Source organism: Oncorhynchus kisutch, linkage group LG10, assembly GCF_002021735.2.
Source record: "Oncorhynchus kisutch isolate 150728-3 linkage group LG10, Okis_V2, whole genome shotgun sequence".
NCBI classification, from domain to species: domain Eukaryota; kingdom Metazoa; phylum Chordata; class Actinopteri; order Salmoniformes; family Salmonidae; genus Oncorhynchus; species Oncorhynchus kisutch.
This window is the reverse complement of record NC_034183.2, coordinates 10576983-10604770: the sequence shown is the minus strand read 5'-3', so window position 1 is coordinate 10604770 and position 27788 is coordinate 10576983. Positions and strand designations below refer to the sequence as shown.

The window sequence follows — 27788 nt, the reverse complement described above, 5'->3', positions numbered from 1 at the left end:
GGGGAGGATGGATGGGGCCATGTATCGTGAGATCTTGGCCAACAACCTCCTTCCCTCAGTAAGAGCATTGAAGATGGTTCTTGGCTGGGTCTTCCAGTTGACAATGACCCAAAACACACAGCCAGGGCAACTAAGGAGTGGCTCCGTAAGAAGCATCTCAAGGTCCTGGAGTGGCCTAGCCAGTTTCCAGACCTGAACCCAATAGAAAATCTGTGGAGGGAGCTGAAAGTCTGTATTGCCCAGCGACAGCCCCGAAACGTGAAGGATCTGGAGAAGGTCTATATGGAGGAGTGGGCCAAAATCCCTGCTGCAGTGTGTGCAAAACTGGTCAAGGACTACAGGAAATGTATGATCTCTGTAATTGCAAACAAAGGTTTCTGTACCAAACATTAAGTTCAGCTTTTCTGATGTATCAAATACTTATGTCATGCAATAAAATTCTAATTCATTACTTAAAAATCATACAATGTGATTTTCTGGATTTTCACAGCTGTAGTGTACCTATGATAAAAATTACAGACCTCTACATGCTTTGTAAGTAGGAAAACCTGCAAAATCAGCAGTGTATCAAATACTTGTTCTCCCCACTGTATATATTTTTTTTAATTTTTTTTATATATTTTTTTACCTTTATTTAACCAGGCAAGTCAGTTAAGAACATATTCTTATTTTCAATGACGGCCTGGGAACAGTGGGTTAACTGCCTGTTCAGGGGCAGAACGACAGATTTGTACCTTGTCAGCTCGGGGGTTTGAACTCGCAACCTTCCGGTTACTAGTCCAACGCTCTAACCACTAAGCTACGCTGCCGCCCCATATATACAGTACTGTGCAAAAGTTTTAGGCATGTGTGAAAAAATGCTGTTAAGTAAGAATGCTTTCAAAAATAGTCATGTTAATAGTTTATATTTATCAACTAACAAAATGCAAAGTGAGTGAACGGAAGAAAAATCTACATCAAATCTTTTTTAAATTGCATTTATGAACTATGTTATGAACTTCCTATTTTTTTCGTAAGTAAAGTCTTGTGAATCCGGCCCCTGGGGTGTAGAAAAATGGCATTTGGTGCTCTGGACTCATAAGTCAAAATTTGAAATATTTGGCTGTAACAGAAGGCAGTTTGTTCGCCGAAGGACTGGAGAGTGTTACACAAATGAGTGCCTGCAGGCAACAGTGAAGCATGGTGGAGGTTCCTTGCAAGTTTTGTGCTGCATTTCTGCAAATGGAGTTGGGGATTTGGTCAGAATGAATGGTCTCCTCAATGATGAGAAGTACAGGCAGATACTTATCCATCATGCATTACCATCAGGGAGGCATCTGATTGGCCCCAAATGTATTCTGCAGCATGACAACAACCCCAAACAGACAGTGAACGTCATTAAGAACTATTTTCAGCGTAAAGAAGAACAAGGAGTCCTGGAAGTGATGCTATGGCCCCCACAGAGCCCTGATCTCAACATCATCGAGTCTGTCTGGGATTACATGAATAGAGAGAAGAACCCAAGGCTGCCTAAATCCACAGAGGAACTGTGGTTAGTTCTCCAAGATGTTTGGGCCAACCTACCTGCTGAGTTCCTTCAAAAACTGTGTGCAGGTGTACCTAGATGAATTGATGCTGTTTTGAATGCAAAGAGGGGTCACACCAAATATTGATTTGATTTTTCTTCAGTTCACTCATTTTGCATTTAGTTAGTTGATAAATATAAACTACTAATGTCTATTTTTGAAAGCATTCTTACTTTACAGCATTTTTTCACACCTGCCTAAAACTTCTGCACGGTACTGAGTGTATATGTATGTATGTGTGTTTTTATTTTTTTATTTTCTATATATATTTCTTCTTCACAAAAGTAGTGGACTGGGCCTTTTAATAGTCCTGTATTAGCGGACCGATACAGCCGTCTGCAGCGCAGGTAAAGACCCCACCCCTGACCCCACCCACTCCAAAACTTCATCCAGCGACTATGGACAGTAGAAGAAGTTAGGTTTGAGCTAAAAGTGGGCACATCCTGCTCAGGCTAAATGGATGCCAGTGACCCTTCACTTGGGGCCCTTGTTTAATTTTTTTAATTAATTTTTTCATGTCACCTTTATCTAACCAGGTAGGCTAGTTGAGAACAAGTTCTCATTTGCAACTGCGACCTGGCCAAGATAAAGCATAGCAATTCGATACATACAACAACACAGAGTTACACATGGAATAAACAAAACATACAGTCAATAATACAATAGAACAAAAGAAAACAAAAAAGTCTATATACAGTGAGTGCAAATGAGGTAAGATAAGGGAGTTAAGGCAATAAATAGGCCAAGGTGGCGAAGTAATTACAATATAGCAATTAAACACTGGAATGGTAGATGTGTAGAAGATGAATGTGCAAGTAGAAATACTGGAGCAAGAAAAATAAATAAATACAGTATAGGGATGAGGTAGATCGATGGGTTGTTTACAGATGGGCTATCTACAGGTGCAGTGATCTGTGAGATGCTCTGACAGCTGGTGCTTAAAGCTAGTGAGGGAGATATGAGTCTCCAGCTTCAGAGATTTTTGCAGTTCGTTCCAGTCATTGGCAGCAGAGAACTGGAAGGAAAGACGACCAAAGGAGGAATTTGTTTTGGGGGTGACCAATGAGGTATACCTGCTGGAGCGCATGCTACGAGTGGGTGCTGATGGTGACCAGTGAGCTGAGATAAAGTGGGGCTTTACCTAGCAGAGACTTGTAGATAACCTGTAGCCAGTGGGTTAGGCGACGAGTATAGGCAAGGGCCAACCAACGAGAGAGTACAGGTCGCAGTGGTGGGTAGTGTATGGGGCTTTGGTGACAAAAGGGATGGCATTGTGATAGTCTGCGTCCAATTTGTTGAGTAGAGTGTTGGAGGCTATTTTATAGATGACATCGCTGAAGTCAAGGATCGGTAGGATGGTCAGTTTTACGAGGGTATGTTTGGCAGCATGAGTGAAGGATGCTTTGTTGCGATATAGGAAGCCGATTCTAGATTTAATTTTGGATTGGAGATGCTTAATGTGAGTCTGGAAGGAGAGTTTAAAGTCTAACCAGACACCTTGGTATTTGTAGTTGTCTACGTATTCTAAGTCAGAGCCGTCCAGAGTAGTGATGCTGGACGGGCGAGCAGGTGCGGGCAGTGATCGATTCACTAGCATGCATTTAGTTTTACTTGCATTTAAGAGCAGTTGGAGGCCACAGAAGGAGAGTTGAATGGCATTGAAGCTCGTCTGGAGGTTAGTTAACACAGTGTCCAAAGAGGGGCCAAAAGTATACAGAATGGTGTCATCTGCGTAGAGGTGGATCAGAGAATCACCAGCAGCAAGAGAGACATCATTGATGTATACAGAGAAGAGAGTCAGGCCCGAGAATTGAACCCTGTGGCACGCCCATAGACACTGCCAGAGGTTTGGACAACAGGCCCTCCGATTTGACACACTGAACACTATCAGAGAAGTAGTTGGTAAACCAGGTGAGGCAATCATTTGAGAAACCAAGGCTGTCGAGTCTGCCAATAAGAATGTGGTGATTGACAGAGTTGAAAGCCTTGGCCAGGTCGATGAATACGGCTGCACAGTGATGTCTCTTATCGATGGCGGTTATGATGGCATTTAGGACCTTGAGCGTGGCTGAGGTGCACCCATGACCAGCTCTGAAACCAGATTTCATAGCGGAGAAGGTACGGTGAGATTCGAAATGGTTGGTAATTTGTTTGTTAACCTGGCTTTTGAAGACCTTAGAAAGACAGGGTAGGATAGATATAGGTCTGTAGCAGTTTGGGTCTAGAGTGTCACCCCCTTTGAAGAGGGGGATGACTGCGGCAGCTTTTCAATCTTTGGGAATCTCAGACGATACGAAAGAGAGGTTGAACAGGCTAGTAATAGGGGTTGCAACAATTCCGGCAGTTAATTTATAGAAAGAGAGGTTCCAGATTGTCTAGCCCGGATGATTTGTAGGGATCCAGATTTTGCAGCTCTTTCAGAACATCAGCTATCTGGATTTGGGTGAAGGAGAAATGGTGGGGGCTTTGGCGGGTTGCTGTGTAGGGTGCCGGGCAGTTGACTAACCAAGTGTAGCCAGGTGGAAAGCATGGCCAGCCATGGAGAAATGCTTATTGAAATTCTCAATTATAGTGGATTTATCAGTGGTAACAGTGTTTCCTAGCCTCAGAGCAGTGGGCAGCTCGGAGGAGGTGCTCTTATTCTCCATGGACTTTACAGTGTCCCATATCCTTTTTGAGTTTGTACTACAGGATGCAAGTTTCTGTTTGAAAAGCTAGCCTTAGCTTTCCTAACTGCCTGTGTATATTTGTTCCTAACTTCCCTGAAAAGTTGCATATCACGGGGGCTATTCGATGCTGACACAGAACGCCACAGGATGTTTTTGTGCTGGTCAAGGGCAGACAGGTCTGGAGTGAACCAAGGACTATATCTATTTATAGTTCTACATTTTGTGAATAGGGCATGCTTATTTAAGATGGTGAGGAAGGCACTTTTAAAGAATAACCAGGAATCCTCTACTGACGGGATGAAGTCAATGTCATTCCAGGATACCCAGGCCAGATCGATTAGAAAGGCCTGCTCGCTGAAGTGTTTTAGGGAGCATTTGACAGTGATGAGGGGTGGTCGTTTGGTCGCAGACCCAATACGGATGCAGGCAATGAGGCAGTGATCGCTGAGATCTTGATTGAAAACAGCAGAGGTGTATTTGGAGGGCGAGTTACTTAGGATGATATCTATGAGGGTGCCCGTGTTTACGGATTTGGGGTTGTACCTTGTAGGTTCATTGATAATTTATGTGAGATTGAGGGAATCAAGCTTAGATTGCAGGATGGCCGGGGTGTGAAGCATGTCCCAGTTTAGGTCACCTAGTAGCACGAGCTCAGAAGATAGATGGGGGCAATCAATTCACATATGGTGTCGAGGGCACAGCTGGGGCAGAGGGTGGTCCATAGCAAGCAGCAACAGTGAGAGACTTATTTCTGGAAAGGTGAATTTTTAGAAGTAGAAGCTCGAATTGTTTGGGTAAAAACCTGGATAGTATGACAGAACTCTGCAGGCTATCTTTGCAGTAGATGCAACACCACTCCCTTTGGCAGTTCTATCTTGGTGAAAAATGTTATAGTTAGGTATGGAGATTTCAGGGTTTTTGGTGGTTTTCCTATGCCAGGATTCAGACACGGCTAAGACATAGGGGTTGACAGTGTGCTAAAGCAGTGAGTAAAACAAACTTAGGGAGTGGTCTTCTAATGTTAACATGCATGAGGTGGCGCCACATTTTTTGGGCCTCTTTCAACTGTGTTCCCTATAGAATAGACACAGACAGAGAGTTTGCTCTGAACACAGGTATTCACCAGACACATATGTATTGTGTTCCTCTCGGAACGCCTCGGAAGTGGACACTTGACAGTCCAAGCAAAATGTTCTCCAACCAGATGCCTTGCACTTAAAGCAGCAATCAGCAGTTGAAACTATAACAAAACATAATCCCCACCACGGTTTCAGTAAAAAGCTGAGGGATAGGGCTGGAGAAATGTCACCATTCAAAGAGAGAGCTATAGACGCAAGGACTGACCATCCATGATATCAAAAGTATAGTTGTAACCATGTTTTGAGTCTATACAGTGTTTGTTTACATTTACTTTGTTTACAAACTTTCGAGTTAAACAAGCCTATATTCTGGGTTCTGAAGGGGTATGACAGTTGAACTAAGCTCATGAGGCATTTATAAGTTGTATTAGTCAAGAAACATTGGGTGCATATCACTCCAAAAAGTGATGCAGAAATTGCAGATTGCCCATTTAAAGGCCCACTCTATGATATTTACAGCTGTTTCTGATAATTTAAGGCCTAATGAGCTTTGTTAAATAACCCCATCACAATCCCTCAGCTAAATACAAATAAAGTGGCAGGGTTTCCGTTTTGTTGTTTTTCAAATGAAGGATTTATGTCTACGGGGAACTAGAAACGGTATTCTATATTCTCCCCCTCTTTCCAACCCACTAGTACTGTTTGTGTCTCAGACAATTCCACCCTGCCGAAGTATGCAAGCAGAAGGAAAGCAGTTAAAACAGATTGGGGACTTTTCTCTTTTCTGGCCCAGAAGCCCACCTGTTTTCCATAAACCTCCAGTGTTTACAGGCTACGGTGGATTGGGAAGCATTCATCACGCTATAGCTTGAAATCCGAGCTGTAAACACGGGAGAATAAATGGAGATCTTATCTGGCTGATAATCGGAGCGTCGTCCCAGCTCTTGGACATACAGTGCAGTACATGTACTTGTGACATTTTGTGGCTTTTTTTGCACGAACGAGTGAATGATTGAGTAAGTAACGCAATGTCCCTCCCATCCCACAGGTGGTGCCAGCACTACGGAAGCACGGGTCTTCAGGGAGGCTAGGGGCAGGAACAGTGCCGAGCCCCACATCAAGAGGCCCATGAATGCCTTCATGGTGTGGGCCAAGGATGAGAGGAGGAAGATCCTGCAGACCTTCCCCGACATGCATAACTCCAACATCAGCAAGATCCTGGGTAAGATGACCTCTTTCGTTCAGAGCCGTGGTGTAGTGGTAAAACTCCCTGGCATGTTACAAATAAAACTCCCCACTGGAGACCAGGTTCCAATCCATGCGTCCATCCCTCTCACGCTTTCTCCCACTTGCCTGTCCCACCCTCTAATTTCCTAGCGGTCTTTAAGGGATACTTCGGCATTTTAGCAATGAGGCCCTTTATCTACTTCCCCAGAGTCAGATGAACTGGTGGATATCAATTTTATGTCTCTGTTTCCAGTATGAAGGAATATAAAGGTACTTTCATGAGCCAATGCTAACTAGCGTTAGCAAAATTACTGGAAGTCTATGGGTATCTGCTAGCATGCTAGTTAGCAATTGTGGTAGTGCTAGTTAGCAACTTCCTTCAAACTGCACTCAGAGACATAAAAATGGTATCAAGAAGTTCATCTGACTCTGGAGAACTACATAAAGGGCCTCATTGCCAAAATAATGAAGTATCCCTTTAAAAAAGTGTATAAAACACCTAACAATATACAAATATATATTTTTAAAGATGGCCCCCATACACTGTGGCCTTGTTTTTATTTGTTTTTTGTTTTTATTACAAGTTGCAATGGTGGGTATTGTCTGGGGCTTTGGTGACAAAACGGATGGCACTGTGATAGACTGCATCCAATTTGTTGAGTAGAGTGTTGGAGGCTATTTTATAGATGACATCACCGAAGTCAAGGATCGGTAGGATGGTCAGTTTTACGAGGGTATGTTTGGCAGCATGAGTGAAGGATGCTTTGTTGCGATATAGGAAGCCGATTCTAGATTTAATTTTGGATTGGAGATGCTTAATGTGAGTCTGGAAGGAGAGTTTACAGTCTAACCAGCCAACTAGTTATTTGTAGTTGTCCACATATTCTAAGTCAGTGCCGTCCAGAGTAGTGATGCTGGACGGGCTAGCAGGTGCAGGCAGTGATCGGTTGACTAGCATGCATTTAGTTTTACTTGCATTTAAGAGCAGTTGGAGGCCACGGAAAGAGAGTTGTATGGCTTTGAAGCTCGTCTGGAGGTTAGTTATCACAATGTCCAAACAGTGGCCAGAAGTATACAGAATGGTGTCGTCTGCGTAGAGGTGTATCAGAGAATCACCAGCAGCAAGAGCAACATCATTGATGTATACAGAGAAGAGAGTCGGCCCGAGGATTGAACCCTGTGGCACCCCCATAGACACTGCCAAAGGTCCGGACAACAGGCCCTCCGATTTGACACACTGAACTATATCAGAGAAGTAGTTGGTAAACCAGGCGAGGTAATCATTTGAGAAAGCAAGGCTGTCGAGTCTGCCAATAAGAATGTGGTGATTGACAGAGTCGAAAGCCCTGGCCAGGTCGATGAATACGACTGCACAGTAATGTCTCTTATTGATGGCTGTTATGATGTCGTTTAGGACCTTGAGCGTTGCTGAGGTACACACATGACCAGCTCTGAAACCAGATTTCATAGCGGAGAAGGTACGGTGGGATTCGACATGGTTGGTAATTTGTTTGTTATCTTCTCTTTCGACGACCTTAGAAAGGCAGGGTAGGATAGATATAGGTCTGTAGCAGTTTGGGTCTAGAGTGTCACCCCCTTTGAAGAGGGGGATGACCGCGGCAGCTTTCCAATCTTTGGGAATCTCAGACGATACGAAAGAGAGCTTGAACAGGCTAGTAATAGGGGTTGCAACAATTTCGGCAGATCATTTTAGAAAGAGAGGGTCCAGATTGTCTAACCCGGCCGATTTGTAGGGGTCCAGATTTTGCAGCTCTTTCAGAACAACAGCTATCTGGATTTGGGTAAAGGAGAAATGGTGGGGGCTTTGACGGGTTGCTGTGGAGGGTGCCGGGCAGTTGACCAGGGTAGGGGTTTGACAGTGATGAAGTGTGGTTGTTTGGTTGCAGAACCATTACGGATGCAGGCAATGAGGCAGTGATCGCTGAGATCTTGTTTGAAAACAGCAGAGGTGTATTTGGAGGGCGAGTTAGTTAGGATGACATCTATGAGGGTGCCCGTGTTTACGGATTTGGAGTTCTACCTGGTAGGTTCATTGATAATTTGTGCGAGATTGAGGTCAATAAACTTGGATTGTAGGATGGCCGGGGTGTTAAGCATGTCCCAGTTTAGGTCACCTAGTAGCACGAGCTTAGAACATAGATGGGGGCAATCAATTCACATATGGTGTCGAGGGCACAGCTGGTGGCAGAGGGAGGTCTATAGCAAGCGGCAACAGTGAGAGACTTGTTTCTGGAAAGGTGACCTAAAAGCTCGAATTGTTTGGGTACAGACCTGGATAGTAATACATAACTCTGCAGGCTATCTTTGCAGTAGATTGCAACACTGCCCCCTTTGGCAGTTCTATCTTGGCAGAATTTCTTATAGTTAGGGATGGAGTTTTCAGGGTTTTTGGTGGTTTTCCTATGCCAGGATTCAGACACAGCTAAGACATAGGGGTTGGCAGAGTGTGCTAAAGCAGTGAGTAAAACAAACTTAGGGAGTAGGCTTCTAATGTTAACATGCATGAATCCAAGGCTATGCTCATACAGGGCCTTTCATTTGCAAAAATTAAGTGGATTGATATACCACAGAAACCAATTTAGCGGTTTTGAGTGTGAAAACATAGCAAATCATCCTGTACTGGGACACGGTCCGGTAGGGTGTATAGTTAACAAATAAAAAAGGCTGCGACCCAATAATCAGGGTTGGGTAGGTTACTTTTTCGTGAAATCCAATTGCGAACCAATACAATCTTGTCTCATCACTGCATCTCCCCAACCGGCTCCGGAGAGGCATCGGTCAAGACATGCGTCCCCCCAAAACATGACCCACCATGCCTCGCTTCTTAATTAACACCCACTCGCTTTACCTGGAAGCCAGCTAAACCAATGTGTCAGAGGAAACACCACTCAACTGACGACCCGGAAGTCAGCCTGCAAGCACCCGGCCCGCCACAAGGAGTCACTAGAGCGCGATGAGCCAAGTTATATCCCCCTCGGCCAAACCCTCCCCTAACCCGGGCGATGCTGGTCCAATTGTGCTCTGTCCTATGGGACTCCCGTTCACGGCCAGTTGTAACACAGCCTGGGGTAGCTTACATTCTAAATGTAATCCGTTACTGTTACTAGTTACCTGTATAAAATTGTAATCAGTAAAGTAACTTTGGGATTACCAAATCTCAGTAAGGTAATCAGGTACTTTTAGATTACTCACCCCGTAAAAGGCGCAAATTAGCGTTTTTCATCATGAATCTTGTTGAGGCAGCTCTTCAGAGTGGTCACTAGCTGAAACAGCCACAAAGTACGATTTTAACCTTAACCCTAACTTCACTGCTAACCCTAATGCCTACCTCTAACCTTAAATTAAGACCAAAAAGCTATTTTTGTTTTCATTAATATGTACAACATAGGCAATTTTGCCTCTGCAGCTGGCCCATCTAGCGGAAATTGCTCAGTTCTGCCTCAGACAAGACTCACCTGCTTAACGTCAACCTGCTTAAGAGGCATTTGAAGAAAACAAATGAATATTACTAATTGAAATACATCTATTGCAGGATAAATCAATGTTAGAGTTTTCATAGCCATAAATAGATGTTTCATTTGACTTTTTTAAAAAATGTAATATTTTTTTATTTCACCTTTATTTAACCAGGTAGGCTAGTTGAGAACAAGTTCTCATTTACAACTGCAACCTGGCCAAGATAAAGCAAAGCAGTTCGACACATACAACAGCACAGTTACACATGGAATAAACAAACATACAGTCAATAATACAGTAGAAAAAGTCTATGTATAGTGTGTGCAAATGAGGTAGGATAAGGCAGGTAAGTCAATAAATAGGCCATGGTGGCGAAGTAATTACAATATAGCAATTAAACACTGGGATTGTAGATGTGCATAAGATGAATGTGCAAGTAGAGATACTGGGGTTCAAAGGAGCAAGATAAATAAATAAATACAGTATGGGGATGAGGTAGTTGGATGGGCTATTTACAGATGGGCTATGTATAGGTGCAGTGATCTGTGAGCTACTCTGACAGCTGGTGCTTAAAGCTAGTGAGGGAGCTTTGAGTCTCCAGCTTCAGAGATTTTTGCAGTTTGTCCCAGTCATTGGCAGCAGAGAACTGGAAGGAAAGGCGGTCAAAGGAAGATTTGGCTTTGGGGGTGACCAGTGAGATATACCTGCTGGAGCGCGTGCTACGGGTGGGTGCTGCTATGGTGACCAGTGAGCTGAGATAAGGCGGGGCTTTACCTAGCAGAGACTTGTACATGACCTGGAACCAGTGGGTTTGGCGGTGAGTATGAAGCGAGGGCCAGCCAACGAGAGCGTACTTTGTGTTGGTTCTGTATGGTTCTGTATGTATGTTCTAACCCATTTCTACTTCATATAATAATATGATTCATCCATGATTAGGCTATATCTTTCACACCCTGACCATAGTTTGCTTTGTATGTTTCTATGTTTTGTTTGGTCAGGGTGTGATCTGAGTGGGAATTCTATGTTGGATGTCTAGTTTGTCTGTTTCTGTGTTTGGCCTGATATGGTTCTCAATCAGAGGCAGGTGTTAGTCATTGTCTCTGATTGGGAGCCATATTTAGGTAGCCTGCTTTGTCATTGTGGGTGATTGTCTATGTTAGTTGCTTGTGTCAGCACAGTTCTCATTATAGCTTCACGGTCGTTATTCGTTTATTGTTTTGTATAGTTTGTATTCAGGGCTTTCTTTAATTAAAAAATCATCATGAACACATACCACGCTGCATTTTGGTCCGCTCCTTACGACGATCGTGACAATATCTTTCCATTTTAAAAAAACAATCTGTCAGATTTCCAGTCATTCCAATTATTTAGTACCCCTTTATCTTCAAGAATAGGACCTGGAAATATGGAAAAATAGATTTGTCAAATTGTTTGGTATTTAGTATGGATGTTTATTCGGATCCCCATTAGCCGCTACAAAAGCAGCAGCTACTCTTCCTGAGGTCCACATGAAACATGACATCATACATAGTACAGAACATTATTAGTCAAGGACCGATCTACATACATTTAAAATGTGTCACACACAGCCTACATATCAGTACACGCAATATCTAGGTGTAATACATAGTACAGTGCAAATTACAATACAATATATATAAAATGGCTGTGTCTCAGTCCCCTTTGTGCAGTAAGGTGTTATTTTATCTGTTTTTTAATCAAATCATATGTTATTTGTCACATGCGCCGAATACAACAGGTGTAGACCTTACAGTGAAATGCTTACTTACAAGCCCTTAATCAACAATTCAGTTTTAAGAAAATACCAAAAAAGTAAGAGATAAGAATAACAAATAATTAAGGAGCAGAATTAAACAAACAATAGTGTGGCTATATACAGGGGGTATACCGAGTCAATGTGTGGGTGCACAGGTGTCGAGGTAATTGAGATAATTATGTACATGTAGGTAGAGTTATTAAAGTGGCTATGCATGGATAATAACAGAGTAGCAGCAGCGTGGCGGGGGGGGCAATGCAAATAGTCTGGGTAGCCGTTTGATTAGCTGTTCAGGAGTCTTATGGCTTGGGGTAGAAGCTGTTTATTGCTGTGTATTACCTAGGATGGAAGAGTTCCATGTAGTCATGGCTCTATTTAATACTGTGTGTTTTCCAGGATCTGTTCTGGACCTGGGGACTGTGAAGAGACCTCTGGTTGCATGCCTTGTGTTGTACCGATGAGTGTCCGAACTGTGTGCCAACTAAACAGACAGTTCGGTACCATCAACACCTCTCACAAAGACTAATAGTGATCCAGTCAATCTCTCCTCAACTTTGAGCCAGGAGAGACTGACATGCATGTTACTGACACTTTCCTTCCTTATACATCTAAGTGCAATATGTGCTCCTGGTGTTCTGGATCAACATCAATTTACCTATGTGCTTCTTTGCCGTACATGACCACAGCTGGGCAGTAGTCTAGCTGTGACAAAACTAGGGCCTGTAGGACCTGTCTGGTCGGCTGAGATGTCAAGAAGGCAGAACAACACCCTATCATGGACAGAACTCTTCCCATTTTAGCAACCATCGAGTCTATGTTTTGAATATGCCAGCTTGCAATCTAGGGTTACACCCAGCAGTTTAGTTTGCTCAACTTGCTCAATAGCCACATTATTCAATAATAGATCTAAACGAGGTTTAGCATTGAGCGAGTGGTTTGTCCCAAAAATTATGCTTTTTGTTTTTGAGATATTTACCACCAGCCTATGGCTAGTTACCCATTCTAAAACTGACTGGAGCTCTATGTTAAGGGTGTCCGTTAGTTATTTTATTGTAGCCGCCAACGTGTATACTGTTGAGTCGTCAGCGTACATAGACACACAGGCTTTATTTAAGGTCAGTGGAGGTCATTTGTAAAACCAGAAAACAATAATGGCCCTAGTCAGCTGCCCTGCGGTACACCACACTCAACTGGATTTGCATGAGAGAGTCTTCCATTAATGAAAACCCTCAGTGTTCTATTAGATAGGTAACTCTCAATCCATAATAAGGCAGAGGATGCAAATCCATGACACCTACGTTTTTACAGCAAAAGGTTATGATAAATGACATCAAAAGCTGCGCTGAATTCTAACAGAACAGCTCCCAATCTTCTTACTATCAATTTCTTTCAGCCTGTAATCTGTCATTTGTGTCAGTGCCGAGCATGTTGAGTGCACTTCTCTATATAAGCATGCTGTAAGTCTGTTTTACATTTTTTGTTGTTGTAAAATAACTTTATATTTTATCAAACACACAAAAAAAATAAGTTTGCAAAGCACTTCTACAGTTTGCTAAGCACTAGGTTGATTGATCAGCTGTTTGAATCATTAAAGTGTGCTCTGCTATTCTTGGGTGGCGGAATGACGTTTACTTCCCTCCAAGTCTGAGGACTCACACCGTCTTCTGGGCTAAGCATAACCCAAAAACGAAGGACTAATTAGCCTACTATGTTGTTTATTATTTTGTTGTCGTGGAGGACTGATTGGGTCTCATTGCTTTGAGTTTAAAAATAAATGATGCTCTTGCTTTGTTTAAGCAGCTGTTTAAGTCAATCAAAAGTTTGCGAGTTTGAGAATATCTGTTTTAATTTTTATAATCAGCATGAATTAGATTGAGCAATAAAAGCCCCACTCATGATCTTCTTAAATTAATTTTGGTGTTGACAGGATGGAGCACAACACCACGGGGGAGTTCCTCAAAAGGGGGAACTCCCTCTAACTTTTATTCTATAGGCTGGCATCTGCACTATGCTGCTGGTGCAAGAGGGCATTTCATACTGGCTGCCCACTGGGGCATATTCATTACGCCAATTCTGTTGCAAAATGTTTCTTAAACAGAATCAAACGGAAAGAAATGGGGAGGGTCCTAGCTGAATTTGTCCAATAGGAACTGTTGTCTCGCCTTGAGGAAATTGTTGGTGGCCTCTTAAATACAAAACATGGTGGTCCATTAAATAGATAGTTTGCAGGCATGCTCTTTTATAGAGGTAACTGTGCAGACTGTGTGCTTATGAGACAGAAACAGAGCATTACTACTACTCCCCCCCCCCACCTCCACCTAAACATTCAATAATATATTCAAAATATTGTACATCACTCAACTACCAATCGATCGATGAATCAATCAATTTATCTGACCTTATTTTATTCAATCTAATTTAATAATGCAAACACTATATTGGAAAAAATGATATATTTCCCTTACAAAATACAGTATTCACATTGAACTCTCTCTCTTTCACACACATACACTCCACTTAGACCCCAACTGGGGTGATGGATGCATGCAGTGAAAAGTGCTTCTTGTGTTGATACTAGCTAGCTAACTAACACAGATAGCTATTCACAGAGCACTAAACTTTGCTGTACACAGAATGGCTGAAGGGCTCCACTGTCTTGAGACTTAAGTCGGATCTACATCCCAAATGGCAGCCTACTTCAAACAGTGTACAGTGCCCAACTTTTTACCAGGGCCCATATTCCTATATTGGGAATATGGTGCTTTTTGGGAGACAGCCCTCATAGTTCATAGACTGCATGAATGAACTTGGAATGTTGCTTGGCAATGTGTAGGAGCTGTTTTTTAGAAGGGGGACTATGTGCCTGGTCTTTAGGTCTTTAGCTACAGCTTTGTATATACTTAGAGAGAAAATAGTTTTCTGTCGTGAATTGGTGTTCCACTAGGCTAAAATGTTTAGCTTTGAGCAAATGGTATTAAGTGACTTTGTTTGCTAAAATATTTTAGATGCAAACTGAACGCTGAATTAAAGATATACAATCTTTGCACTTTTCTCATCCATAGACCATTGTTCAATATCACTGAAGTTATCATTCTAAAGAATTGGATAGCTCAAACCTCATCACTCGAAGTTGGGGTAATAAATTGAGGGTCAGGGTTCACCTATCCGACAGAACATTCCGGATATTTACCTAGCTAGCGGTTTGCTTGTGGTGACACCAGGGAAACGCTAGACCTGAGAGGCGATCAGGAGAGGATGGAGTGTGTGCTGCCCAGACAATAACACAGCTGGAGACGAGGGACATGATGAAAAAAAGGAGTGTCCTCACTGTTTCCTGTTTCCTTAGTAAAAAAAATAAGGGAGTTTCGATAAACGTTGGTAAACAGATTCCTACATGCATCCCAAATGGCACCCCAATCCCTATATAGAGCACTACTTTCGACTAGAGCCCTGTGGACCCTGGTCAAAAGTAGTGCACTGACTAGGAAATAGGGTGCGATTTGGGACGCAGTCCTAGATTCCTCTGTGTGTGTGTCCTATCTGCGGTGTGTATAATGGGTTGTCAGAAAGCAGATGTGCTCCATTCCTGCGGTAACGGACCTGTCCACTTGTTCTGTCAGCTGGGTGCTTATAGGAGAGACATGTTGAGAACACAATGTATCAGAGATCCCCTGCCAATCCTAAAGACTGTTTTTTCAAACGAGTAGGTTCTCTTATTAGAGGCTCCTACCTGAAGAGATGTCCTGCTATGATTGAAGTAAGACAGTATAGATTCAGTGCAGTGGAAGTACTGACACATACTGTTCAATGGCTAATTTAACCCCATTATTAGAACATAAACAATCAATTTACAGAAAATTGTAATCCACTAAACGGTGAAAAAATATTTACAGGACCATACTGGACAAACTGACTCCAATACACTCTTCAAACACCAATACCATCATGCTGTCGTTGAGTGTGTGTGTGTGTGTGTGTGAACATGTGAGTGTGTTTGTTTGTGTGTGCGTTCGTCCTTACGCTGTAGTTTGTGTTTCAACCCTGACTCTTGGTGCGTGTGTCCCGTTATCCATGTCCAGGCTCTCGCTGGAAGTCCATGAGCAACCAGGAGAAGCAGCCATACTATGAGGAACAGGCCCGTCTCAGTAAGAACCATCTGGAGAAGTACCCCAACTACAAGTACAAGCCCCGGCCCAAGAGGACCTGCATCATCGACGGGAAGAAGCTGCGCATCGGGGAGTACAAGCAGATGATGCGCTCGCGGCGACAGGAGATGAGGCAGTTCTTCAGTGTGGGGTAAGAAGAGAGAGACACTCCAACTCAACTACTGGGACAAACTCTTTAGGCTAACTGATAGTGTACTTAAAGGGACATTACACTCCATAATCCAATTGTGTCAGATATTTTCAAACCTCAAAATGGTCTTCTGTTGACATAAATCCATGTCCCAGGTCATCTGTTGTGTAGATTCAGCTCTATGCCACAATCTAAAATGGAAAAAGATAAGCACCATTTCTATAACAAAGAGATATTGTTCAATCATTTGAATATAGATGTAAAAACATAACCGATGGAGTGGTATGTGAATTCATCTCGACATTAGACTTATTTTGAAGTCAGAAAACTGTTTGGAGTGTAATTAGCCTTTAAAGCAGCAATCAGCAGTTCAAACTATAACGAAGTGTTCTCCTCACCCCTGTTTTAGATAAACAGCTTACGGATGAGCTGGACAAAATTTGTCGCCATTCTCAAATTCATAGACCGAGTTAGGACTGACCATCCATGATATCATAAGTATAGTTTTAACCATATTCTGAGGCTGCATAGTGTTTTGTTGACATTTACTTTGTTTACAAACGTTGGAGTTAAACAAGCTTATATTCTGGGTTCTGATGGGGTATGACAGACAGTTGAACTAAGCTCATGAGGAATTTAGAAGTTATATTAGTCAAGAATCATTGGGTTCACATAGTTAATTTATATGTCCAAAAGTGGATGTAGCAACTGAACCTTCCCATTTAATACTAAGTTTAAAGTGGTAAGTAAACAGTGATCCTGGGATCAACAATCCCTTTAATATTTTTTCATGCTCACATTTTCAGATGGTACACTTGAGTCAACTGGTCAAATCAAATCAAATGTATTTATATAGCCCTTCGTACATCAGCTGATATCTCAAAGTGCTGTACAGAAACCCAGCCTAAAACCCCAAACAGCAAGCAATGCAGGTGTAGAAGCACGGTGGCTAGGAAAAACTCCCTATAACTGGTCCTATTCATTTTGTTAAGGGAATTTGTTCTTTGTTTGGCTAATTCCCAGTGTACCAAGTACTGACTGACCATGTCCCTCAAGCAATAGTGCTGAGCTGTGAGCTGAATTTGTTATCCAATCTACTAGTTTAGCGATAATGAGGTCTCTTATCATTATGCTTTTCTCATCCTCTTCTGTCAAACTGTAGGCAACGCTGAGAACAAGGATAGTGTCACAAATTGCACCCTATTCCCTAAATAGTGCACTAGTTTTGACCCGGGACCCTGATTAAAAGTAGTGCGTTATATAGGGAAAAGGATGCCATTTTGGACAAAACTAGTGGCTTGGTCTTAATAGGAAACAGGCATGGATGTGTTTTAAGTCATCACGGCGGGCCTCGTTTCAATGGATTTACCAGGGGCACAGCTTTGAATTGGAACGATTTTTAATAGTTGTCATTTATTAAATTAGGACAATGGCGGGCGCTTGCGGGCGGTAGAAATTGGACACAGACATTACACTACCAGGATATAAAACGTAAGCAGATGTTTGAGAGAGAGACCCAGCTAGCACACAATGTTCTGAGAACCATATTTCTTAGCGCTTGGTGAGAGCGTGGTCATCCTATGATTATTTTGCATACAACCTCCCCACATCTTTCTGGGAATGGTGCATGATAGTTAGTTAAGGAACTTTTGAAAAAAAATGGTATTCCATTACTTTAACAGAACGTTTCTTAAAAGTTCATGCATGGTTATATTTCATTTCAATTTTCATAATGTTCTAGGAACGTTCTCCAACTTGTTTGACATTGGGAATGTTTTCAAATAGTTTGGAGAATGTTAAGAAACAATGTTCTTCTGTGGGAATTTCAGTACTTCAGGATAACCTTTCCTTCAAGTTTCCATCTAAAGTCATGTTCTCAAATTGTTCCAAAAACGTTAAAAAAACAACATTGTTCTGTGGGAATTTCAGTACTTCAGGATAACGTTTCCTACAGGTTTCCATCTAAAGTCATGTTCTCAAACATGACTCTTTTTTTCTCTTTTATGTCAGTTCTTGGCAATATTCTGGGAATGTAAAAAAAATTGAATTGTACACATTAACATCATATGTTCTAAAATCCATTCTCAGAACATGAAGAGAATGTTATTTAAAATATTATTTCTCAGCATCAACAAAACTGTCTCTATCCTCTATCTTGTTAAGTGTGTTCATGTGTGTGACCCAGTAACACTGATCTTAATGAGTGCTTGTTTCTTTTAAAATGTGTATTTTTGAATAGACTAAAATGTTAAATTAAGGTTAAAAAAATACAAATAAATGAACATTATTTTCATTTAAAAAAACATGGCATGCTAGGTTCATCCTGGTGGCGCAGTGGACTTATTGAATGGATAGAGAACAGAAGATCATAGGTTTGAATCTCACTGATGCCATGTCCCAATATAATAAAAATGTGTTGGCATGATTAATACCCAAGGAAATGAATTTCCATGTTTCCTATCTGTGGTTGGAGTTCCAAATAGTTAACCCAGAATAAACTAGCAGTGTTATTGAAAGTCCTATTGAAACATTAAATGAAAGTTGTAGCCCTTTACACTCGTACCTACAGTACATTCGGAAAGTATTCCGACCCCTTGACTTTTTCCACATTTTGTTACGTTACAGCTAGGGTTGCAAAATTCTGGGAACTTTTCCAGAAATCCTGGTTGGTGAGTTCCAGATTTTCTACTTATTTCCTCCTGATTCCGGGATCCTCCAACCAGGATTATGGGAAACCAGGGAATTTATTGAAAGTTAATTTTGAAATCCTAGTTACTGCCTTATTTTAAAATGTATTAAATAGTTGTTTTATTCATCAATCCACACACAATACCCCATAATGACAAAGCAAAAACAGTTTATTTTTATTTTTACATTTTACACATTTATAAAAAAAAAAAACGGAAGTATCACATTTACATAAGTATTCAGACCCTTTACTCAGAACTTTGTTGAAATACCTTTGGCAGCGTTTACAGCCTCGAGTCTGCTTGGGTATGACACTACAAGCTTGGCACACCTGTATTTGGGGAGTTTCTCCCATTCTTCTCTGAAGATCCTCTCAAGCTCTGTCAGGTTGGATGGGGCGCGTCACTGCACAGCTATTTTCAGGTCTCTCCAGAGATGTTCGATCGGGTTCTGGCTGGGCCACTCAAGGACATTCAGAGACTTGTCCCAAAGCCACTCCTGTGTTGTCTTGGCTGTGTGCTTAGGCTCGTTGTCCTTTTGGAAAGTCAACCTTCACCCCAGACTGAGGTTCTGAGTGCTCTGGAGCAGGTTTTCATCAAGGATCTCTCTGTACTTTGCTCCATTCATCTTTCCCTCGATCCTGACTAGTCTCCCAGTCCCTGCCTCTGAAAAACATCCACACAGCCTGATGATGCCACCACCATGCTTCACCATAGGGATGGTGCCAGCTTTCCTCCAGGCATGGCGCTTGGCATTCAGGCCAAAGAGTTCAGTCTTGGTTTTATCAGACCAGAGAATCTTGTTTCTCATAGTCTGAGAAGCCTTTAGGTGTCTTTTGGCAAACTCCAAGCAGGCTGTCATGTGCGTTTTACTGAGGAGTGGCTTCTGTCTGGCCACTCTACCATAGGCCTGATTGGTGGAGTGCTGCAGAGATGGTTGTCCTTCTGGAAGGTTCTCCCATCTCCACAGAGGAGCTCTGGAGTGCTGTCAGAGTGACCATCGGGTTCTTGTTCACTTCCCTGACCAAGGCCTTTCTCCCCCAATTGCTCAGTTTGGCCAGGCAGCCAGCTCTAGGAAGAGTTTTGGTGGTTCCAAACTTCTTACATTTAAGAATGATTGAGGCCACTCTGTTCTTGGGGGCCTTCGATGCTGCAGACATTTTGTTTGTACCCTTACACCAGATCTGTGTCTCGGACCTCTACAGACAATTCCTTCGACCTCATGGCTTGGTTTTTGCTCTGACATGCACTGTTAACTGTGGGCCCTTATATAGACAGGTGTGTGTGCCTTTCCAGATCATGTCCAATAAATTGAATTTACCAAAGGTGGACTCCAATCAAGTTGAGGAAACATCTCAAGGATGCTCAATTTAAACAGGATGCACCTGAGCTCAATTTCGAGTCTCATAGCAAAGGGTCTGAAAACTGTTTTCACTTTGTCATTATGGGGTATTGTGTGTAGATTGATGAGTAAGTGTGTAGATTGAAAGTAACAAAATGTGTAAAAAGGGAAGGGGTCTGAATACTTTCCGAATGCACTGTATGCGTGGGTTGAAAATGGTAGATTTTGTCATTGATAAGTGCCTAAATTGGAATGCATTGGCTGTACAGTAAATGATGTCAGAGCTCAGGCTTTGCTGTATGGGTTTTGACTGACTGCTGTTCTGAACTTGAGCACCTTGAGAAGAAGTTACCCCCATCCCTCCCGCTATTTGGCCAACCTTTGTTGTCTGAGTGAGGGAAATGCTGTAAATTAAGAGGACTCAATGTATTTTGAAAGATGAGACATTGAGGGTTAAAATAAATACTAATTTGATGTCATACAAGGAAACCAAACACCCGTGAGTCCAAATGTGCACTTCACATTTCCATACCATAAAAGTCATATACAGTGTCAAAGTTTATAATCACTATGTTTAATGTACAAGATGAGATGGTGTCATATCCTGGGTTGTCCTGAAGAGAATGAGCCTATCTTTGTCTATTGCGAAGAAGATTCCCCACGGAACACGCACCTGAATGCACTCCTTTCTATGTGCATCAAAATGATGATCTGTTTCTCTGAATTCCCTTGTGAAAGCCTAATACCGTAAGATGTTGACAATAGAACAATAGAACAAGCTTTCAATTGATGCCCACCTGACCCAGATTGTGATTTTAAATGGTCTGTTTTTGGATTACGTAAACAACAACAGTAATTGTGTGCTTGCTCTTGTTCCTCAATGGCACAGCTAGGAGAGCTCAAAAAAGCACATGATAGTTGATGACTCTTCTTTGAGTCATTAAAGTGCATTGAAATGACATAGGAACTGTGCACACTTTGGAGAGGTTTGTGGCCACTTGGGCAATTTGTTTTGTCTCATGTTGCACCTACCCCACATTCTATTTTCTTATCATGTTACTGAATGTGTCCAGGTTATTTTCAGATGTCGTTATCAACAAATGCAGTGAAAAGTACAGTAAATGTAAAATACACATAAAATCAACTGTGTAATGTTTGGATTCAGTCTTGTGTACGGTGAACTTTGGTCTAATAATTTTCCCATAATCTCCAAATTGTTCCCTTTCAATTGCTGCCATGCTCATGCATATGCATTTCATATTTGTGTAAAGGGTTAAGGATACAAAAAAATATATATAAAATGTATGTTTTCATAACTTACAATTTCCGTTCTCAGAGCATTAATAAAACCTCACATGAAAACTTTTAAGGAACCAGAGTAAAATGTTCTCAGAACCTCACTGCAACCTAAAAATAAACAGTCCCAGAACAGGCAAAATGTTCCCTTCTGTTCTCAGAACGTTTAAAAACGTTCAATTTTACCAGTCAGGAAAATTATGGCTTTGTTCCCATAAACCAATGTGAAACAAAAAACATACATTCCCAAATCTTCCAAGGAGCCAAATGTGCTAACTGGGGAGAGTGGCGGTATAGGTAGATGTAACAGGCTTAACTCTGTCATTTACTGTGTGTGGTCAAGCGAAGGCAAAGCCTGATTTGCTGTAGCGGCTGGCGTTTCACTCATGACTAAATCAAATAACTTGGCTATAAGTTGAGGTATAACCAATTTCAACCAGGCTCACCGTATAATGAAAAGCGGGTTGTTTTTAAGTAGTTTAAGTCTGTTCTCTGCTGTAATTGTTTTCTGGAAGGGGGAGGAGGAACTGTTAGGTGAGGAAACTGACAGCAATTTTCTTGGTTTATGTGCTTCATTTGAGGAGCCAGAGGGCTTGATTGAGTGATATGCGTTTACCTTCATTCCATCCATTTATGGAAAGGTTATTTAGCTGACGTTCACAGGATTACTGTGTGCTGGCAGTAGCTCTGTGTTAAGGCTTGTCCAAAAGAAGAGAGTGAGCTACTGTTCAACTTGTTTTAAATAGCTGAAGAATTAATGCACCGTTCAAAATCAGTCTGGTAAAGAATGAATCTGTTTTTCTAATACACCCTCTCTGTCGCTCTCTCTTTTTCTCATTCCCTCGCTACCTCTACCTCCCACTCTATCTTTCTTTCTCTGTCTCTCACTCTCTGCTCACTCTCCTCCTATCTCCCCCTCCCTATTTCTCTCTCCCTCTTTCTTTCACTCAATCTCCCCCTCACTCTTTTCTCTCTCTCTCTTTCCTTCCTTATCTCTCCCTCTCTCTCTCTTCATTCTCTCTTTTTCTTTCTCTCTTTCTCTCTCTCTCTTTCCTTCCTTATCTCTCCCTCTCTCTCTCTTTCTTTCTTTCTTTCTTTCTTTCTTTTTTCTTCTCTACCTCAGGCCACAGCCTCAGATCCCCATCAGCAACAGCGCTGGAGGCCTCTACCCGGGCGCCATCACCATGGCGACAGCCACGCCTTCACCACACCTAACATCAGACTGCTCCAGCGCGTCGGCCAGCCCCGAGCCCGCAATCCCTGTCATCCAGAGCACATTCGGCGTAGTCAAGCCAGAGCCGGTTGCCATGGTGACCGGTGACCACCCGGTCAACGGGGAGGACGAGATAGACATGTACGAAGACTTTGAGGACAAATCGGACTACAGCAGCGACCACGAGACACGGGAGCCTGTCAGTGCCAACTGAACCTGCTCAGAAGAACTTCTGAACTTTTTGAAAAAAAATTAAGCAGGACAATATGACAGAGACTGAGTTTGGCTCAGAACAACTTTTCAACAGTACAAGGGGGGCGGAACAGTTTGTCCGGGATTTGATGCACCACGGACTGAGCATGCTCAGATTTACTCTGGACAGGACGTGACATACACTGAGAATTCTCTGATTGCCTCTGGACAGGATGTGGCATTCTCTGATTGACTCTGGACAGGATGTGACATACACTGAGCATTCTCTGATTGACTCTGAACAGGACGTGACATACACTGAGCATTCTCTGATTGAATCTGGACAGGATGTGACATACACTGAGCATTCTCTGATTGACTCTGGACAGGATGTGACATACACTGAGCATTCTCCTGATTGACTCTGGACAGGTCGTGACATACACTGAGCATTTGAAGATCTCACAGACCGCCCATGTTTCTCAAACTACCATTTTGGACAAGAACACTTTTTCTGAACAATCCCGTACCAAGTGATTGGGCTGAGACAACCTCCAGACAGATAGACAGTGAACAAGACAATCCAACACAGACAAGAGCTAGTAAGAGTCAGGGCGATGAGAAGAGAATGTTCGAACAAAGAGATAACTGACACATTTCTGCTGCGTGTGGTTTTTTACAGGAGAGTCCATGGACTTGACTGAGACATCAGAAATTAGTCTTCAACATCTATCGGTGTTAAATGTTTATTTTAAGTGTGATTACGTTCTTATGATATGTTTCCTTTGATTGTGGGTTTCTGGATTTCCATGGACACTTTCCTGACAGGTTACTTACTGCCTGTAAAACCTTGGACTGTCAGGACTTTAACATTTGAAAGTGAATATAAATCCTTAGCTTTCATCGTACCTTATTATTTCTTATGAGTACAGTACATCTACACCTTTCTCCACAAATGCTTACAATATGTTACATTACTGTTCATGATGGGGTTTATATCCTTGCTCAGGTATGCTGTGCCAGCTTGTGAATGTGTTTTGATTTCATACGAGTGAGTGGTAGACATTTTCAGACTGACAATGAAACAGAGGAGAAAATACCTATTATTATAATTATTATTTTCTGAGATATTGTACAGTTTTTCTTCAAATGTGCCAAACCTACATTCACATCACTCAGAAATATTCTAGTCTTAATGCTGATGCTGCAATAAGTCTTATACAGTCAGTTTTTATTGCTGAGGTGTCCCTATTAGGAGAAAGCTGCCGCTTTAGCTAACATCTGCATTGCGGATGTTTTGGTGGTGTCGGAGGTAGAACTGCGTTAGCGCTGTCAAATCCACAAGAAGGTCTTGGCATTATACCTAAAGCAGACATTGCCATTGGCTGCACGGAGTCGCATTAAGAAAAATCCCATGCAGCTTTGTTTACAAGTTGGAACACTGGAATGTGAGATGTAATTTACACCTCAATTAGGCTGATAGAAATCCACATCTTTTCACTGAATGATTTTCAGTTTGAGCACCATTATTTCTACACTATATAGCCTGCACTTTCTCGTTCTGAACTTCTAACGCGAGTGGGATGGGTGTGACTTCGTGACAATGATCAAGAGCAGCTGCACACTGATTTGACAGCTCCAACACCAACAAAACATCACACATGCGGGTGTTGCCTATCGCTGGTTAACACTTAACCTGATTTGAATCTAGCCTAATTTTGTATTGGCTGTTTAGAGAAAACCAAAAAACAATGGGTTACAGTTCCTCCTGGCCCATAGAATATTTTCAGGGTGAGGAATAATCTAACATTGAGTTGTACAATCCTGAACTTCCCCTTTAATTCATCCATAATGCAAAGGGGCCAAAAACGATCAAATTCGTTATTTTGGTCAACTGTTACAGTACACTGACGTTCAGCTGGAGTGGCTTTTAGGTTTGAAATCTCTTTTGTTTGACTATAGAGGTTGTGAATAAAACATGTTGTATAGACTCTGCAAATGTTGATAAAGACACAGGACATCATAATAGGCACAATAAGTCTTAAAGTTGAACTCTTCTAGTTCTATTTGTCATACAGGAAAATGCAGAGGAGCGGTCCCGACAGTCATCTATATGGTAGGGCCACCATATATTTAGTTTTTTTTTAATGTAGGTTTTATTTACTCTATTGTACCTAGATTCAGAAGATCAGATTTGTTTATGTGAATTGATCAGTATACAATTATGTAGCCAGAGATGGTTTTCAAAATTGGTACATTGGCAAAGAAAACAAAAACATCAATATTGGTCAATATTAGCTCTAGCATTTCAAAAAAGTAGTGCAAGAATATTTTGAAATAGATATTTCAGGTAAATTAAAATATACCCATAAGTCCTGTTTTCACATGCCCATCTCTACTTTGAAAATATGTATACTTTTACAACCTCTATTTTAGGCGGGTTTAGGTTACTCTGTTTTCTGGTTGATTTGTATGTGATTTGTGTCTCTTTACGACCATGTCGAATTATATTTTGTAGGTTGGTAGAAAATAACATTTTTGTTACGACTGAAGTTTGATTTTGCTTGCAATACAGAGAAAAGGAGAGCTGTACTGTTCACCTCATGCAAAGACATTGTTTCAAGTTTTATAAGCATCACAGGCACTGGATATGAGTGGTATTTTTTCAGTACTGTCTAATGTGAAGTTGTCGTTAGAAAACAACAATGACAAAATTCTGACAAACAAAACATCACCTGTGTGGACGCCAGATTTGAGTACATTTCCAGTTTAGTAACATTTGTATTATTTATGCAGAAATAGTTGTTTTAGCTTCAGTGCTGCCTGAAGTGCTCTGACCTTTGACACAAATTCAAAGGTCACTCAGACCACCGGTCAGTTTCAACCTACAGAAGCAGACGTCATTTTTCCTGGCCCCACACATTTTGTGTCAAGTATTGTATTTGAAATTCAATTGTGCATTTTAACATTTCATTGTATTTATTAGCCGGTGTTGGCTCTAAAAGTGTCAGTACAACTTGGTGAGACAGACAATCAGAAAAAAATAAAGACTGAGATTTCCTTACAAATTCAGAATCGAATCATTGACTTGTATTAGGTGTTTATCAGTGGACAGAAGACAGCATGTACATTTTGTTGTATGTTTTTACTTGTTTATTAGAGATTATAACACTTAAGCAGTATCTTCAACAAGAGACTAATACCAACCTGATCTAAACAAGTACACACACACACACACACACACACACACACACACACACACACACACACACACACACACACACACACACACACACACACACACACACACACACACACACAGTAGGAAGGTAGTTGCAGCAACTGAGTCCATGCATACATTTTACTAAGAAGGAACATGCCACATAAAGCATCTTCCCTTTTCAATATGATGTGATGAGAAAGAAAACAGTGCAGTGTTTATTAATTGAGATCAGAGGAAATGTTTGACATTTGTTGATTAAAAGGTGGTTTCTCAGAAATAGTATTGACACAAACACAATATATTAATGGTTAAATTGGGGTTTTCATGGAGGAACTGCTTTCAAAACTGGTTGTTTTTCGATGGTGATCCGACAGAAGTATATAATACATTCCAATTGTATACCATCTCCCATCCATGTCACCCGCCGTCCAATAATATTTGGTAATTACCCTTTCTGTTCGTATAATTTTGGGAACCGATTTCAACATGGCCTATTGTTCTTTTCCTTCATAATGAGTTATCCCGTGTGTGTGTGTGTGTGTGTGTGTGTCTCATCAATTCCAATTCAATGCTTTAATTTGAATTGAAGTACTAAACAGGATACAGAATTACAATTCGGATTATATATTTTTTTATTTAACCTTAATTTATCCAGGTGAGTCAATTACGAACAAATTCTTATTTACAAAGACGGCCTGGCCAATTATAAAGTCAAATTCACATCCCTCTAATTTCTAAACTGAACAAAAATATGAATGCACTAAAAAGAACCATAGGCCAACCGACTTCAGTGGGGAAATCCTGGTTTCAACTGTATTGGGCAGACGGCAGACAGCATGTATGGCATCGTGAGGGCGAACAGTTTGCTGATGTCAATGTTGTGAACAGAGTACTCCATGGTGGCGGTGGGGTTATGGTATGAGCAGGCATAAGCTATGAACAACGAACACAATTGTATTTTATAGATGGCCATTTGAATGCACAGAGATACCGTGATACCTTGACGAGAACCAGTCTGCCATCTGCCCAGTACAGTTGAAATCAGGATGTATCAGTGAAGAGCACACTTCTCCAGTGTGCCAGTGGCCATCGAAGGTGAGCATTTGCCCACTGAAGTCGGTTACGACACTGAACTGCAGTCAAGTCAAGACCCTGGTGAGGATGACGAGCACGCAGATGAGCTTCCCTGAGACGGTTTCTGATAGTTTTTGCAGAATTCTTTGGTTGGGCAAACCCACAGTTGCATCAGCTGTCCACGCTCCCTCAAAACTTGAGACATCTGTGGCATTATGTTGTATGACAAAACTGCACATTTTAGAGTGGCCTTTAATTGTCCCCAGTACAAGGTGCACCTCTGTATTGATCATGCTGTTTAATCAGCTTCTTGATATGCCACACCTGTCAGGTGGATGGATTATCTTGGCGAAGGAGAAATGGTCACTAACATCGATGAAAACAAATTTGTGCACAAAATATAACAAAAATAAGCTTTTTGTGCATATGGAACATTTTATTACCGCTCAATATTGCGTTTATATTTTAGTTCAGGATATATTATGTGTAGTCTAAACGAATGTACATATTGTGCAGTTGAGGAACAATGGGAAAGTAATTATGCTTTGAAAGTTGATAAACTTTTGAGAAAAAGGTGCTTGAATATTTTGGTACACCTACTGGAGAGTTATTTTTTTGTCTGCACCTATTCCGTAATCATTCACACCCTCTTAAACCTTAACCCCACCGAC

General features: G+C 41.6%; 1 protein-coding gene across 4 annotated transcripts in view; it reads left to right on the top strand.

Annotated features, from left to right (window-relative positions):
• Window positions 1–25892, top strand: part of LOC109897717 (transcription factor SOX-6) — a 174748-nt gene extending 148856 nt beyond the window's left edge. For all 4 annotated transcript variants that reach the window (XM_031833047.1, XM_031833044.1, XM_031833045.1 and 1 more), the window contains 3 exons: window positions 6362–6535; window positions 15874–16090; window positions 22539–25892. In XM_031833047.1, coding sequence (XP_031688907.1) covers window positions 6362–6535; window positions 15874–16090; window positions 22539–22842 — 695 coding nt within the window. In that variant the 3' untranslated portion in view covers window positions 22843–25892. The remainder of the gene's footprint in view (window positions 1–6361; window positions 6536–15873; window positions 16091–22538) is intronic.
• Window positions 25893–27788: the final 1896 nt, after the last annotated feature.